General features: G+C 38.3%; 1 protein-coding gene and 1 non-coding gene across 4 annotated transcripts in view; both read left to right on the forward strand.

Moving 5' to 3' along the window:
* CCDC141 (coiled-coil domain containing 141) overlaps positions 1-7,193 on the forward strand; it is a 230,738-nt gene extending 223,545 nt beyond the window's left edge. For all 3 annotated transcript variants that reach the window (XM_061434124.1, XM_061434130.1, XM_061434139.1), the window contains one exon: positions 132-7,193. In XM_061434124.1, coding sequence (XP_061290108.1) covers positions 132-399 — 268 coding nt within the window. In that variant the 3' untranslated portion in view covers positions 400-7,193. The remainder of the gene's footprint in view (positions 1-131) is intronic.
* A 2,321-nt stretch (positions 7,194-9,514) lies between these two features.
* On the forward strand, positions 9,515-9,618 carry LOC133236469 (U6 spliceosomal RNA). Its single transcript, XR_009732900.1, has one exon. It is a non-coding gene; the product is annotated as a U6 spliceosomal RNA (small nuclear RNA).
* The last annotated feature ends 8,444 nt before the right edge of the window (positions 9,619-18,062 follow it).

Below are 18,062 nucleotides of genomic sequence, written 5' to 3' on the forward strand. Positions count from 1 at the left end.
TTGCTGCAGAGTTCCTGCTAATGCTAGAAAATATTGCAGTAGCAATTGGCCCAATTGCAGTGTTTATTAGAACTTGGAAATGATGTGAATAAACCATGATCCTGACTTTAAAAATTGACTCTCTGCTTCAGGTACAAGAAGGGCCAGAAATTGTCTGCAGATGGGCGCTTGCAGGTTTTACACAAGGAGACGAGACACTTGATGTTCATTCCGAAGGTATGTGAGGCAGATGCAGGCCTCTATGTGGCGTGGGCCCAAAACCCTAGCGGCATTCTCTCTTCCAGTGTCATCCTCCACGTGACAGGTAACCGCAAGCCGCCCATCAAAGGGATAAACTGGGTCACGCTGTGTGTCGTCTACGTTACCGTGGCCCTGATGTACTGGCTACTCACACAGTAAGTGCAGGGTTGGCACCCGGGGATGTCGTTCTCATGAGCCTAAAGGACAATAATACAGCTGTTTTTTTTTCCTGCATCTCCCGTTTAGCATCCCCCACCAAGTGCACTTCCAGTCCAGCCATATTGCTTTTTTGGCTAATGCCACAGCTCTGGGAAATAATCAAATTTTCTTTAGTGCTTTAATGTATTTGAAGAGCTTGGTAAATCATTAGCAGTGAATCAGGATACAGCTTTGAATTCTAGAAAGAGATGTGTTGAGTGCAAAACCCAGTCAAATTATACTATCTTTATTCCCTCCTAATTTAAGAGCATGCAAACCAAGGCTTATATAGATATGCAGATGTGAGTTTTATTTCAAATCCAGTTGTTTCATAATCTGTTTTTAATTGTACTCATAAACATCTTCTTGTAGAATAAGAGTAGAAATGTTGAGCTAAAATTGTAACTTTCATTATTGCACAAGATGTCTTTCAATTTTGCTTTTCCTGTTTTGATCCCATTTATTGAAATATGTTCTATGTAGTTTCAATGTAGCCTACATTCCTGAGTCTGAGGATGGCACTGCAAACAGTCATTCCCCCTGTTGATCTCATGGGTTTGACATTGGAGAATAGATGTGCCGTCACCTTTAAATGGAGATTGAAACTTCCATCAGCTGTGTGTGTCACAGAGCAAGGTGGAGCATAGCTGCGGAGGTGGACCAGCGGTACTCCAGTCCTCCCACTGACGTATTTTGGGCAGCCATGTGTATACAATTGTAACCAGCTCCTCCTGCTTCTAGTCTTGTCCTGCTGCTAACCATTTTTACAGCCATTATGGTGGTAAGGCATCTCAGTGCTCATTTTCCCATTTGGAAATGGGTTCATAGTCTACCTCTTGGGCAATTGATGGTTTCAATTTCATCTTGTAAAGATACGAGAAATGGAAAGTGCTCTATGAAGGCTAAGGGTAATTATATACTTTCATGTAATTTGTCATCACACTGCCTCCTGCCCACTATTTCTCCTTCAGATATTTGTTTCTTTAGAATATTAAAAATTACAAGAGTGGAGTTAGTATGTGATTTTGAACTGTTTCCACGTAGGAAAATGATGTTTTCTGAATTGAAACTGAAATCCTTTCCAATTTCTTAAGACTCTCTCTTTTTCAAAGATTTGAAATTAAACTCAGGGGGATATATTTAGTATGATCTCAGAGAGAAAAAGTATATAATAGGATGACATAAGATGAAGTCTATCCTTTTCTTATAATTATCCCTGTAATATTGAAGAATGTTCTATGCCTTTCTGAAACATATTATTCAGAAAAGAGGATCATTATTTTAGTTCATTAAAAAAAATAAGCATGTATAGGAGAAGCATTTGTTTTTAGATTTTAAATGTAGTCTCATCATGTTAGGGTAAAATCTATAGTTGAAAGAATATTCATTATAGATTTTTGATAGAGGGGAGGAATTAATTATGTTGCTATAAAGACTGTCTGCAAATAAAAATATTTAAATTTAATATATTCAAGTTTATATTAAAAAGTTACTGGATGTTATCTGAAGATGTGAAATGTGTGGCTAAGTAAAAATATATGTGTGGCATATATTTTCTTGTGCTGTGTATTCAGTTTAATTAAAAAATTTAATCTCTTAAATTTCTTAAAAATTTTGACAGAAACCTATTAAACACTTATATATGCAGAATCCCAGGGAATCCATAGTCTCTTAATTTACCTATCGTTTTTGTCCAGTTTCAAGTATTGTGAATATCTTGCCAAATTGCTGTTCTCATTTGAAGCTAAAGAGTAAAACCTACTTATGTCCAAAGAGGGCTGGCAGACCCAGGTAATAAATTCTTCTCTTACTCTGTGTCTATCTTGTTAATTTAGTGGGATCTCCCATCCCATTTTGTCAGTTTGGTTGAATTTTTTCAATAGGAGAAAATCAAACAAAAGTTTAATAACGTGTACATCAGAGAGACATATATATATATATGATTTATACCTATTTACTTCTAAATTCTGGACAGTTAGAAATATCAAAACACTTTTCAATAAGAAAATGAAAATGACAAAAAATTTTTTAAGAACCTATACTCGATACCTTGAAGAAATGCAACGCAAAATGTGTTTTGAGCTTCTGATAAGGCAAAATCATTTTTTCCTGTTTTTATTTCCTAACAAAAGGATGTATAAACATCTGATAGTAAAGTTGTTTTTTTTTTTTTACATTCAATTCCGGGACAAATTTACCGTAGAAATCCTCATATTTGAATCTTTACATATTCTATAATATCTAAAATATTTGGAGAAAGAAGTAGGAACATTTAGCTGATTCATTCAATAATGCTAACCATCACTTAAAACCAAGACGCAGGCTTAAAATAAATTATTGCAAGAACTTTCTAACCACTTCATCCACGTTTAAATTTCTTCAAGTGTCACACAAAGCCCCTCAGTACCTATGTTTCCATTCCTAGCCTCTGTCCCATCCCTTCTGATCCACACCAAGTGCTACCTAACTTCAAGTTGTACCCTATCCTGCTCTTACTTCTCTTCAGTCCTCCTTCCCAGAACTGCCTTACTGTGGTCCACCCAGCTTCATGTGGCTTAATTCCTGCTTATCCTTCCAGGTCCTTTTGAGACACAGCCTCCCCAGGAAGCCTTCTGACCCATCAAGTCCAGTATAGATGCTCCTGCCATGTGCCCTGTCATCATCCAGCTGCCCTTGTCATGTCCCTTAATAGTTGGATCGGAATTGCATGCGTGAGCATCTGTCTCCTGGCTAGAGTGAGAGATGCTTATCAGCAGGATCTGTGACAGCCCCATTCATCATCATGTTCTCAGCACCTAAGGCATAGTCACACTCGATATTTTTTGAATTGTTGTCAGAGGTAAGAAAAGATAAGCCTAGCTTGTTTTTCCTTTTTCTTTTGGAGAGATGGATGGGAGAATGTAAAAAGACAAAGATGTTATTCGTTTGCCTGATTATTATTTCCTGTTATGGAAATTAACCACTTAGAATCAGATTCTAACTGTGAAGTATACATAAAACACTCTCACTTAACCTATGAAACTTAAGAGAGAACCCTTCAGATCATCAGGCTTTCCTGGTAGCTCAGCTGGTAAGGAATCTGCCTGCAATGCAGGAGACCCTGGTTTGATTCCTGGGTTGGGAAGATGCCCTGGAGAAGGGATACTTACCCACTCCAGTATTCTTGGGCTTCTCTGGTGGTTCAGACAGTAAAGAATCTGCCTGCAATGTGGAGACTTGGGCTGTATCCCTGGATGGGAAGATCCCTTGGAGGAGGGCATGGCAAGCCACTCCAAGACTCTTGCCTGGGGATTTCCATGGACAGAGGAGTCTGGTGGGCTATTGTCCATGGAGTTGCAAAGAGTTGGACATGACAGAGCGACTAAGCACAGCACAGCTTCAGATCATCTGGACTGCACCCAAATTGAAACTTTAAACTTAAAAATCTCTGATGGCTCTAATAGTCAAAATAATATTGAGGAGATAAAAGTCAAAATCCAGGATCATTTTCCCAGAATTTTAAAGTAGATATCAGTCAGTTCAGTCGCTCAGTCATGACTGACTCCTTGCGACCCCATGGACTTCAGCAATGCCAGGCTTCCCTGTCCATCACCAACTCCTCAAGCTTACTCAAACTCATGTCCATTGAGTTGTTGATGCCAGCCAACTGTCTCATCCTCTGTCATCCCCGTCTCCTGCTTTCAATTTTTCCCAGAATCAGGGTCCCTTCCAATAAGTCAGTTCTTCACATCAGGTGGCCAAAGTTTTGGAGTTTCAGCTTCAGCATCAGTCCTTCCAATGAATACTCAGGACTGATCTCCTTTAGGATGGACTGGTTGGATCTCCTTGCAGTCCAAGGGACTCTCAATAGTCTTCTCCAACACCACAGTTCAAAAGCATCAATTCTTCAGTGTTCAGCTTTCTTTATAGTCCAACTCTCATATCCATACATGACCACTGGAAAAACATAGCTTTGACTAGATGGACCTTTGCTGGCAATGCTTTGTTTTCCAATGGCCTTTGGCCAGGCAGGCTCCTCAGTCCATGGAATTTTCCAGGCAAGAGTACTGGAGTGGGATGCCATTACCTTTTCCAGAGCATGATCCCGACTTGGGGATCGAACCCAGGTCTCTCACATTGCAGGTAGACACTTCACCCTCTGAGCCACTGCTACTACTAAGTCGCTTCAGTCGTGTCCAACTCTGTGCGACCCCATAGATGGCAGCCCACCAGGCTCTACCATCCCTGGGATTTTCCAGGCAAGAACACTGGAGTGGGTTGCCATTTCCTTCTCCACTCTGAGCCACTAGGGAAGCCCAAAGCAGATATAATCAGGTGTAAATCATCATTAGGTATAAGTGGAGAAGTGGGTGTCTCACCTTTCAGTGACTAAGTCCAAACTGCCAAAACCAGGATTTATGTACATCTTAACAACACTGCACAAATTATCAGTATTTTATTGTGTTTGAGGCTCAATAATCTGATTGTGAACAGATCTAATTTAAAACTGACATTTCATTCATAAATGTAAATCTAAAAAAAAAAGCCAAATGCAAAAATTTAGATTATTTGAATTTGAAATGAAGGAAGGAAAAAATACTGCATCTTGTTCCCCGATATTTATTTTTATTCATGACCATTCCTTCCTAGAAATTGCCATCTGAAGCTTTTGACATTTCTGTGGTAGGTACAGTATTTCAAGTGTGTCCATGAAATAAGTTAGCTGAAACAAAATAAAATATCTCCTCCTAGTACACTCTGATATTGTGCATGTCAATGCAAATACCAAAGCATGACAGACTGTTTTCCATTTATAATAAGCAGAATCTTGAGCTGCATCAAAGAGCCAAAAGATTTGCATTCCCTAAATGAAACAGTGTCCTGCTCAAAGCAACAGTAATTCATTTTCTCCACTCTCTTCTCATGAGATGAGATTTGAATGTTATCAGCTGTGTATGGTGGATTCAGCCTCAATACAGAAAGCACAAAGCTGCTGAATTTGGCTTTTCCCCAAGAATCTCCACACCGCTGTTTCTTGTGTGGGTGAGAGTTTATATAACATAACGAACCACCCAAGCATTGGGGGTGGAAGTTGGATGCATGACACTCTTCCAGATGACCAAGTCTTTGATTCTGGAGTTTGAGTATTTGGCCGGATAGCTCTACCTTCTGTTCAATAGAAATTTCATTTGTTTAAGCCAGGACTTGGCAAATCCAATTTTTTGGATCCTCTTTTTTAATGCCATAAAATTAATACCCTACCCTCCTCAAAGGACAAGGGAACAGAAAAAATTGTATAGACATGGATGTTTGTGTGCATATATTTCCAGTTAACACAATAAAAATCTGGTGAAATTAAAACATATTTTAAACATAGGTGTAGCTGGAAAAATTGATGATTTTTTTAAACTAAAACAAAAAGTACATAATTGGAAGTTTTCAGTTTGAATTCTGATGGCTTCCTGCTATGGCTCTTTTCCCATTTAGAACCCACTTAAATATCAATACTTGTAAAATAATAGCTCCAGAACTGGCTAATGAAACAACCTTTTCCCTTTGTCATTCAACAACTGTTATTTTCCAAAAACTTTATTGATTCAAACAATTACAAAATGGTATTTTCTTATATTAGCATTAAAGTATCATATAATGAAATTTTTTGAAGATAAAAATTCAAAATATCAAATAAAAAGGAAGCTTGCTGCTGCTGCTAAGTCACTTCAGTCGTGTCCGACTCTGTGTGACCCCACAGATGGCAGCCCACCAGGCTCCCCTGTCCCTGGGATTCTCCAGGCAAGAATACTGGAGTGGGTTACCATTTCCTTCTCCAATGGCAAATAATCTCTAACTCTTATTATTCTAATAAAGGCAGAAGGCTACCTTTCTTTGTAACAAATATTATGCAGACCTCCATACACACGGGCTGTTGGCAAGCAGGGCAGCTGGAAGTGCAAAGTAGGAAACGAGGTACCTGGCAGGATCAGAAAGCTAAGTGCCCATCTGCTCCAAAGGGTCTTTTCTAGCAGCCATTGCCATTGCTGACCCTCAAAGGCCTACTTTTGATGCAAGTTAATGCAGCTGTCAAAGATGCCTCTTAAATGTGCATTTATTCATTTCTGTTCATTTTAAAGGAGTAGTAGAATTTCTCATCACATCCTGATCTGGGTTATCAGATTAAATAACATTTCCCCCACCAAAAAAAAAAAAAAAAACCTCAACACATTCTTGTGAGGAAATGGGGTATGTGGGAACTTTATCTGCTGTTTTACTAAGTGTGGGGAATTAGAGGACCAGACAGGAGAAGAAACCAAACATCAGGATGGGAAAACTGAGTAAGCTTTGGATTTCATCCTCCCTCTCAGTATGAATTTCCTATGGATCTAGGAAATTTATGTGGGGACCTCCCTGAGAGGAAGTTAGAGGCCCCAGTAAAATGTGTCTGCATGATGTTTTTGGTTACTGGATTAGAATAACTGTATTGGTTGAAGTGTCAGGGTGAGCACTCAGTCCACAACTAATGCTCTCAAGAAGGCCATGACAGACGTGGAGACAGAGGAGACACATGAGGAAGTGGTGACAAGTGGTGACAGAAGCTGGTTGCTGTGGTGCAGCTGCTGCAAGCCCTACAACACCAGAGGTGGACCCCACCTGAAGGGGAGGAGCAATGAGAAGTTCTTCCCTAGAGACTTTAGAGAGAGCCTGATCTTCCTAATGCCTTCACTTTGAACTTCTAGCCTTCAGAACTGAAAGAATAAATTTCTGTTGTTTTTAAAGCATCCAGTTTGTGGTATTGTCCTCCTTTAGTATACTTGGGGATTGGTTCCAGGACACCTCTTTCTTCCACAGATACCAAATGCTGAATCCCTTATATAAAATAGCATTTTACCTTGGACCTTCCTTTATCAGCAGGAAGTTACCTGCTGTGCATCAGCAGCTACCGAGGGCTGACTGTTCTTTGTTACAGCAACCCCAGGAAACCAATTCAAAATGTCTTAGAAAAATCCATTCAAGTTTTTCTCTGGGAATACTCACTAGTAGACATAACTAGCGTTTCCAATAAGCACTCCCAGGTTGTGGTGGAAGGCCTCAGTTCTCTTCTGTGGTGATCTGGGGATCACCTTGGTATATTTCAGTCAGCCAGTAACTATTCATCCTCTAAATGAAAACTCTCCCCTAGGTACACCACAGTGTATTAAAACCAGACCAATGTTTTAACATAAAGCTACAAACCAACATTACTCATAAACACAAAAATTCTCAACACAATACTGTTAGGGGAAGCACACTGATTGAAACCGCCCACCCTGGCCAGGCACCATAGTAACCATTTGCATGAGTTGTTTTATGACAGGAGATCCTGATAAGGAATAGGAAACTAATAAGTCACCACCAACCGGAAGAGTTCGGGAAAGGTCGAAAGGAGACACCGCGTGTCCGTCCACTTCCCAGAATCCCTCTCGCTAGCATCCATCTTGGGTGAGCGATGCGTGCGCCACCAGGAAAGACTCTTAATTAGAATGATTGGTCAAAGACCACCTGGCAACTAATCCCATCCCCATAAAACCGGATACTGAGAGCCACGCAGCAGAGCAGTTCTTCTGGGTTCCCTTACCCTACTGCTCTCCACCCGGGTGCCCTTTCCCAATAAAATCTCTTGCTTTGTCAGCACATGTATCTCCTCGGACAATTCATTTCCAAATGTTAGACAAGAGCCCAGTTTCGGGCCCTGGAGAGGGTCCACCTTCCTGCAATAATACTAACAAATTGAATCCAACAGTGAACAAATAGACTTTCACATACAATGGGATTTTTTCCCCGGATATACAAAGCTGATCCAATACTCAAAAATCAATCAGTATAATCCACAACATCTACAGGCAAGAAAAGAAAAATCATATGATTATATCAATTGCTTCAGGAATAACACTGGAGAAAATTTAATACATGTTTATGATAATTTTTTAAAAACTCTTAAAAAAACTAATAACAGAAGAAATTTCCTCAGCTTGATAAAGAACATTTACAAAGAACATCTAACATCATATTTAATGGTAAGAAACTTCTCCATCCCCCAAGACTGGGAAGAAGATAAGAACGTCCTCTCTCACAACTCTTATCCAACATTATCCTGGAAGTCCGACCTAGTAAATAAGACAAGAAAAGGAAATAGAAGTTCTGTAGATTGGAAAAGAAGAAATAATATGTTTTTGTATATAAAAAACCTGATTTTGAATAAATATTAAATGAATATAGCAAGTTCACCAAAACCATAGTGCAGAAGGCCTGCTCCAATGGCATCTAGGAGAAAGGCAAGGAATTAACAATAAATGAATCACATTGAATTGGGCATCTTTAGAGATCAAGACAAAATGTGGGTAATCTGAACTTGTCTCTTTTCCAAAAATTAATTACAGACATCATGGATACTCAGAATCTAGTTGCAACATCTCACACTTTATTTTTCTTGCAGCTTCCTGCATTACTTTGGGGGGGGGGGTGGTTGAGAGAGGTAAATTATTTGAAGTAGGCAGTGATCAATAGAACAAGGGAATATTTGATGTGGAACATATATCAAACTTTATCAGTTTCTGCCATTGTCATTATCAGAGAAAGAAAAATATACATTGTAATTATAGTGTTATAGAGCTGAGCTTTATCCAATGATAACATACTAATATTAGAACAAAAGCAGTCCTTTTAACCTCTGACATCAAATCCCAGAGTGGATGATTTATCAGTTGGTACTCTGCTGCACTGCAAGAGTGAATGTATTGCCCATGCCTGGATAAGTGCTTTTCCTATCAGCAAGGATGGACTCATGATAACATGTTTCGAAGAATTCTTGATGGAAATTGGAGCTAAAATATGTCAGCCATTATATTATACTTTAAAAAGTAATCAGTTTCATAATGTCACATCTTGGTCAATTAATAAAAGGAATACAATTGACTACTTTGGCACCTACATCTAACTAGAAACTTCAACGCAACTAATCATTTTGTATTTTCTCAATGGTAACTGTAAGTACTTTCTTCATTTCTATGTTCTTAAAGGTAATTTTTGGTCATATATATCACTTGTCTAAAAATACAGTTGGGTGTTCACTTCTGCAGCACATATACTAAAATTGTAACAATACAGAGATTAGCATGGCCCCTGCGCAAGGATGACATGCAAATTCATGAAGCATTCCACATTTTTATGACTCTGAGGGGTGGGATGGGGAGCGAGGTGGGAAGAGGGTTCAGGATGGGGGATACATGTACACCCATGGATGATTCATGCCAATGTATGGCAAAAACCACTACAATATTGTAAAATAATTAGCATCCAATTAAAACAAACAAATTTAAAAAAATACAATTGGTATTATACCTTATCACTTAAAAGAAAATTTACTGATGTACCACAAAGGCCAAGTGTTAAACTATATTTTATCACATTCTTTATAAATTTAATCATATTAAAAACAGTGAAGCACTGTTATGTGTCCACTCAGGACTTATAAATGGATATGCAAGCAAACCACTCAGTTTTTGCTCAAATCTATGGCAGCATTTTATGTAATTACACACATATTGATTTACTATTACAGTTAAAAATGGATCACAAATCATGAACAGTGACCCAGGCATCACAGAATGTACATGTGCAAGTCATGACAACAGTTTAAGGTTATGGGCTGGTGTTCTTGACACATGAGTCCCATTCTTCTGTGCTCTGACTCTAAACCATCATAGGTAAAAATTCAATAAGTTGTTGGGATGGTACCACCTCACAGAGAACTTCATAATTAGGAAAATATATATGGTTTATTTAAATATAAGAAATTATTAGCTGGCTTAATCACAGTTTGTAGCTCAGTGTGTCACATGTCACTAATGTCATTGTGAATTAATAAAAACCTTTTCAAGAGTTTTGGTATGGGTTCTTATCCATATGAATTAGGTAATATGTAAATTTCCTGGTGATGTATGATATAATCAGATCAGAAAAACACCTCTTGTTAGTGGAACCAGTGCCATGAGGAACTGATGACCAAGAGTTAAAATAGGCATTTTTTATTTTAATGGTTGTGTAATACAGACATATATTTATGTGCATTTATTTTGTCTACTAAGGACCCATGGACTGTAGCCTACCATGCTCCTCCATCCATGGGATTTTCCAGGCAAGAATACTGGAGTGGGCTGCCTTTTCCTCCTCTGGGGATCTTCCCAACCCAGGGATCGAACCTGGGTCTCCCACATTGTAGTCAGATGCTTTACCATGTGAGCCACCAGGGAAGTTATATTTATGTGAATGATACAACAAAAAATACTCAGCTCAACTGCAATTTTTGAAATATATGATGAAAAACCAGTGTTTCCAAACATGATTCCCAGATTACTGATAAACAAGGAGAAATATTCTTTAGATTTGTATACAAACATATGAACTCCAAATATAAATCCGTTTAAATTCCTCCTAGATAGCAATGCAGAGACATTTCTAAATAGAACTTGGAAGTTACTTTTATTTAAATATAATAACAATATCAGAAGTCATGCTTGAGAAGCAGCAGGTTTTTTTAAATCCATTGTCTATTATATTTGTGTCTTCTGTATAAAGTACTGAATGTGATTTCTTAAAGATGGATTTTTCTAGTTTATTCCTCAAGGTTATTAAAGCATGTATCATTACTACAGGAACAAATGTTTTATGTGTTCATATCTTTTTTATCCCTAAAGGTTTACACATGCAGATAATGAAATGTATATTATGTCTACTAAGTACCTGGAAACAGTATAGAATTTACTTGCCTGTTTCTCAGCTCCACTGGGAGTTCTTTGAAATGTAATTTAAAATTAAATTCTTGTAAAGGTAATAACTTTAATATGATTTTCTCATTCACCTTTTGCAGGTACGGGATATTTATTATCATATGAATATTGATTCATAAATGCTTTTAAGGAATGCAGTTTCTCTAATTTAAGAGAGAAAATTTTCATTGTATTTAATATTTGATAGGGAATATACTTCTATTTAATATCCATTGCAGAATAGTGATCTGTTTGTAACAGGACAGTGACCAAATTAAATGAAGACAGTTTTCTAAAGTCACATATACTGGTTTCTGTGGTATAGACTTTACCATGAAAAAGAAACTAGCTATTGAATTCATTTCTCCTGTACTTTCTCACCATGTCATTAATTTTAAAATGGGAAAAAGTTTAGAAGATATGATATATAAAGAATTTGTTTGCTTATCACTAAATAACTGATTATATATGGCATAGATAATTTAACCCAATAGTCATATTAAATATTTTTGGGGTTCACAGAACTGTGAAATTCATGGAAATTGAATTCCATGTTAGACACAAACAGGAAGTATTGTCTAAGAAGATATTGTCTATTTATTGATAGATGAGGTGATAAAGACAAGATGTCAAATAATAGCTATAACAATATGATGAAATGACAGATGGAATGGTGGATGGAAAACTGAAAGAGATGCAAACTCAGTTATGATTATATATTAATGTTCTCTGTGATGTTGGTTGGAAAAAAATTGTATCTTCCTCCTTCTAATTTGAAGTAAACCCACATAAATGTACATATGGATACAGATCCATATATATCTACAAACTTGCATACAAAAGGATCTAATTGCATTTATATTCATAACAAGTGTCTTCTGAAAATCTTACAAAGAGTTGGTATAGAAAGTCATCCCAGGCACCTTCATCTCTTTCCATATGACCATTCCATCAGAACTGAACTGACCCTGAGACTCATGGGCTAGCTTCGGGAAAAACTCCTCCAGTATAGCACACAGACCCTGTCATGTAAACATCTAAGGCTTATCCTCTTTGAGCCAACCTGCAAACTTACAGAGGGGTAGAAAAGAGTCCTGTTTCTCCGTTGTGTGTCCACACTTGGCAGCCCCTACCCTTCATATTCAATTCTTTTGAAGTGCAGAGTTAACATAAAGTAGGAGGAGAATCTTAAAGAATAAGCTACCATAAGTCATCACTTGATTTTATTTGGTGTGTCTCTTAGAGCCTTGCTATAGATATGCCCATTTGAATGCAGAGTTCCAAAGAAGAGCAAAGAGAGATAAGAAAGCCTTCCTCAGTGATCAGTGCAAAGAAACAGAGGAAAACAATAGAATGGGAAAGACTAAAGATCTCTTCAAGAAAATTAGAATTCATTTCTATACATTTCATGCAAAGGAACATTTCATGCAAGGGAACATTTCATGCAAAGATGGTCTCAATAAAGGACAGAAATGCTATGGACAGAACAAAAGCAGAAGATATTAAGAAGAGGTGGCAGGAATACACAGAAGAACTATACAAAAATTTTTTCACGACCCAGATAATCACGATGGTGTGATCACTCACCTAGAGCCAGACATCCTGGAATGCGAAGTCAAGTGGGCCTTAGGAAGCATCACTACGAACAAAGCTAGTGGAGGTGATGGAATTCCAGTTGAGCTATTTCAAATCCTAAAAGATAATGTTGTGAAAGTGCTGCACTCAATATGCCAGCAAATTTGGAAAACACAGCAGTGGCCACAGGACTGGAAAAGGTCAGTTTTCTTTCCAATCCCTAAGAAAGGCAATGCCAAAGAATGCCCAAACTACAGCACAATTGCACTCATCTCACACACTAGTAAAGTAATGCTCAAAATTCTCCAAGCCAGGCTTCAACAATATGTGAACCGTGAACTTCCAGATGTTCAAGCTGGTTTTAGAAAAGGCAGAGGAACCAGAGATCAAATTGCCAACATCTGCTAGATCATCAAAAAAGCAAGGGAATTCCAGAAAAACATCTATTACTATTTTACTGAATATGCCAAAGCCTTTGACTGGGTGGATGACAACAAACTGTGGAAAATTCTGAAAGAGATGGGAATACCAGACCACCTGACCTGCCTCTTGAGAAATCTGTATGCAGGTCAGGAAGCAACAGTTAGAAATGGACATGGAACAACAGACTGGTTCCAAATAGGAAAAGGAGTATGTCAAGGCTGTATATCGTCACCCTGCTTCTTTAACTTATATGCAGAGTACATCATGAGAAACGCTGGGCTGGATGAAGCACAAGCTGGAATCAAGACTGCTGGGAGGAATATCAATAACCTCAGATATGCAGATGACACCACCCTTATGGCAGAAAGTGAAGAGGAACTAAAGAGTGTCTTGATGAAAGTGAAAGAGGAGAGTGAAAAAGTTGGCTTAAAGCTCAACATTCAGAAAACTAAGATCATGGCATCCAGTCCCATCACTTCATGGCAAATAGATGCGGAAACAGTGCAAACAGTGGCAGACTTTATTTTCCTGGGCTCCAAAATCACTGCAGATGGTGAGTGCAGCCATGAAATCAAAAGACGCTTACTCCTTGTGAGATAAGTTATGACCACGTACACAGCTTATTAAAAAGCAGAGACATTACTTTGCCAACAAAGGTCCGTCTAGTCAAAGCTATGGTTTTTCCAGTAGTCATGTATGGATATGAGAGTTGGAGTGTAAAGAAAGCTGAACGCCAAAGAATTGATGCTTTTGAACTGTAGTGTTGGAGAAGACTCTTAAAAGTCCCTTGGACTGCAAGGAGATCTAACCAATCCATCCTAAAAGATCAGTCCTGAATATTCATTGGAAGGACTGATGTTGAAGTTGAAACTCCTATACTTTGGCCACCTGCTGCGAAGAGCTGACTCATTAGAAAAGACCCCGATGCTGGGAAAGATTGAAGGTGGGAGGAGAAGGAGATAACAGAGGATGAGATAGTTGGATGGCATCAGCAATGCAATGGACATGAGTTTGAGTAAACTCTGGGAGTTAGTGATGGACAGCAGGCCTGGCGTGCCTCAGTCCATTGGCTCACAAAGAGTCAGACATGACTGAGCGACTGAACTGAACTGAACTGATAAAGGACCAGCAGCATCAGCATCACCCAGGACCTTGTTGAAAATGAAGAGCCTCAGATTCCACCCCAGACCTACTGAATTGGAATCTACATCTTAGCAAGACTCTCAGGTCATTTTTATGCATATTAAAGTTTGAGGAACTTTAGTTTTTAATGACTTCAAGCCTTGTATACAGTAACTTCATGTTGGTGACATCTGTGCTCCAAATTTATAATATTCAAAATGGAATAATTCAAAACTGTCATAGGAATATTAAATAGCTTTACCAGTTTTATAGTATAAACAGTAAAAGAAGTTAGAGTGGTAAGGACCATCCTGGAATCTGTAGAATCCTCTTTGAAAATTAATTAGGTTGAGGGCTTACATGTTTAATCAAAGAGTTTTGACAATGTGTGTGCTCTAGGCAATGCCACCAAGAACTCTGCAAAATAGATTCCAAAAGAATATGTTCTATTCTGTGTTCTAAAGCCCACAGTGCTAGTCAATAAAGTCCTTGAGGGCCATAATAGGTCAGGCAAATTATTAGACAAGGCCAGTACTTGTCTATTTGAAAATATGCCAAAGATTTACTCAGAATGGATAAAATACTCTCAGCATTTAGAAATTCTTTTGGTGGGGGATGGGTGCAGGAAATCAGAAACCATTTGCAATTATATTCAGAGTTGTATGCCCCACCAATGAGCGTAAATAGCCAACAAGTCAATGCCAACATTAAATGCCCTTTGGAAAATTTAGCAATGAAATCCCAGGGCATACTATTTCAAGTGACCTAAAAACTTCAGTTATACTGGGATCACTTAAATTTTTTGCAGTAAAAGTAATCTAAGTCTTAGTATATTGTTAACATTTATTGCTGCCATTTTTATAATCAGACATTAACAAGGAAATTTTGCTATTCATGTTATAAGAATTAAAGTATATTTTTGATGCCAAACACAGTACAAAGTTAATATGGCTATTTTGATAACATTGACAAATATATTAAAATTTGGCATTATTAATATTTAAATTATATGACCTTGGCTGTATACTGCATTGTCAGAAATAAGCAAATTATAACTAAAGTTCATTCTCATTTTAACTATTTGGTGATAGATATGACTTTCAATATCTAATCTGAAATTGCCATTTGGCAATTCTAGATTCAGTTCAGTTCAGTTGCTCAGTCGTGTCTGACTCTTTGCGAGGCCATGGACTGAAGCACGCCAGGCCTCCCTGTCCATCGTGAACTCCCAGAGTTTACTCAAACTCATGTCCATTTTGTTGCTGATGCCATCCAACTATCTCATCCTCAGTTGTCCCCTTCTCCTCCCGCCTTCAATCTTTCCCAGCATCAGGGTCTTTTCTAATGAGTCAGCTATTCGCATCAGGTGGCCAAAGTATAGGAGTTTCAACTTCAACATCAGTCCTTCCAATGAATATTCAGGACTGATCTCCTTTAGGATGGACTGGTTGGATCTCCTTGCAGTCCAAGGGAACCTCAGGAGTATCCTTCAACACAACAGTTCAAAAGCATCAATTCTTTGGCGCTCAGTTTTCTTTATAGTCCAAATCTCAATCCATACAAGATGACTGGAAAAACCATAGCTTTGACTAGACAGACCTTTGTTGGCAAAGTAATGTCTCTGCTTTTTAATGTGCTGTGTACGTGGTCATAACTTTTCTCCTAAGGAGCAAGCATCTTTTAATTTCATGGCTGCAATCACCATCTGCAGTGATTTTGGAGCCCAGGAAAATAAAGTCTGCCACTGTTTCCACTGTTTCTGCATCTATTTGCCATGAAGTGATGGGACCGGATGCCATGATCTTAGTTTTCTGAATGATGAGCTTTAAGCCAACTTTTTCACTCTCCTCTTTCACTTTCATCAAGACACTCTTTAGTTCCTCTTCACTTTCTGCCATAAGGGTGGTGTCATCTGCATATCTGAGGTTATTGATATTCCTCCCAGCAGTCTTGATTCCAGCTTGTGCTTCATCCAGCCCAGCGTTTCTCATGATGTACTCTGCATATAAGTTAAAGAAGCAGGGTGACGATATACAGCCTTGACATACTCCTTTTCCTATTTGGAACCAGTCTGTTGTTCTATGTCCATTTCTAACTGTTGCTTCCTGACCTGCATACAGATTTCTCAAGAGGCAGGTCAGGTGGTCTGGTATTCCCATCTCTTTCAGAATTTTCCACAGTTTGTTGTCATCCACACAGTCAAAGGCTTTGGCATATTCAGTAAAGTAGTAATAGGTGTTTTTCTGGAATTCCCTTGCTCTTTCGATGATCCAGCAGATGTTGGGAATTTGATCTCTGGTTCCTCTGCCTTTTCTAAAACCAGCTTGAACATCTGGAAGTTCACGGTTCACATATTGTTGAAGCCTGGCTTGGAGAATTTTGAGCATTACTTTACTAGTGTGTGAGATGAGTGTAATTGTGCTGTAGTTTGGGCATTCTTTGGCATTGCCTTTCTTAGGGATTGGAAAGAAAACTGACCTTTTCCAGTCCTGTGGCCACCGCTGTGTTTTCCAAATTTGCTGGCATATTGAGTGCAGCACTTTCACAGCATCATCTTTCAGGATTTGAAATAGCTCAACTGGAATTCCATCACCTCCACTAGCTTTGTTCGTAGTGATGCTTCCTAAGGCCCACTTGATTTCACATTCCAGGATGTCTGGCTCGAGGTGAGTGATCACACCATCGTGATTATCTGGGTGGTGAAGGGCATGGCAAACCACTTCAGTATTCTTGCCTTGAGAACCCCATGAACAGTATGAACAGTATGAAATTCTAGATTAGATATGTAGATATACTAGATGAGATAAAAGTAGGTGATAAAACTCATGTTGTAGATAAAGTAGATGAGATAAAATTCAGCACATCTTTTGGTATTGCTCTGAGGAACCTAGAGGCATCAGAATCTTTTTTTTTAATTCGATAAACATAGGCTTTTTGTTGAGGTTGTCGTGTATCTTCTGACCAAGTTAATTGAAATCCTTGAATAGTGCTTATTAAAATAGTGGAACACTGATTTTATAAAATATAGCATGCATTTGAGCCTGTCTTAATCATCTTGCATTCAGATAGAAATAGAAATGTTTTAAAGCACTTGTTTTAAAGATATGGGCTATTCTGAATTACTCTTCTCAAATGTTACTGCTTTGAAGTGCCAAAGACCTAAATTCTAATCCTAGCTCTGCTACAGAAGAGCTCTGAGGATTTAGGCAACTAAAAATCTCTGTCCCTCATGTTCTTTGCCTGTGAATAATGATGGTATAAATTAAACCATCTCTAAGAGTGCTTCCAGCTCTCACTGATCTCTAAGGTGTATTAAACACACAAGTGCATCCTTGGTTTTCTCATTAGAACAGACAGATGATATTACCAAGGACTTGATAGGTAGGGGCCAAATGATCGAGAGGCCAGCCAAGTTTTAGAATAAAATTTCAAGAAAATTTTTCTGGGAAGCAGAAGGCAAATAAGAACTTTCTTTGCTGGGAATAGTATACACTTGGAAGTCATAAAATATTCTCTTTATTCAACAGAGAAGAAAAGAAAATAAATTACAGTAAGACTCCAAATAGAGTCAGTTAAAAACACAGTTAAAAAGCAGTCAGGCTCCTATTCAGTCCCTATAAGTCCCAGCCTCAATGCCCTGTAATGCAGAAGTGCTGTTAGCAATCTATGACTCAGTTGAATGATAAAATAATTGAGAACATAGCCCATAGTAACTATTGACAA

Source organism: Bos javanicus, chromosome 2, assembly GCF_032452875.1.
Source record: "Bos javanicus breed banteng chromosome 2, ARS-OSU_banteng_1.0, whole genome shotgun sequence".
In the NCBI taxonomy this organism is placed as follows: Eukaryota; Metazoa; Chordata; class Mammalia; order Artiodactyla; family Bovidae; genus Bos; species Bos javanicus.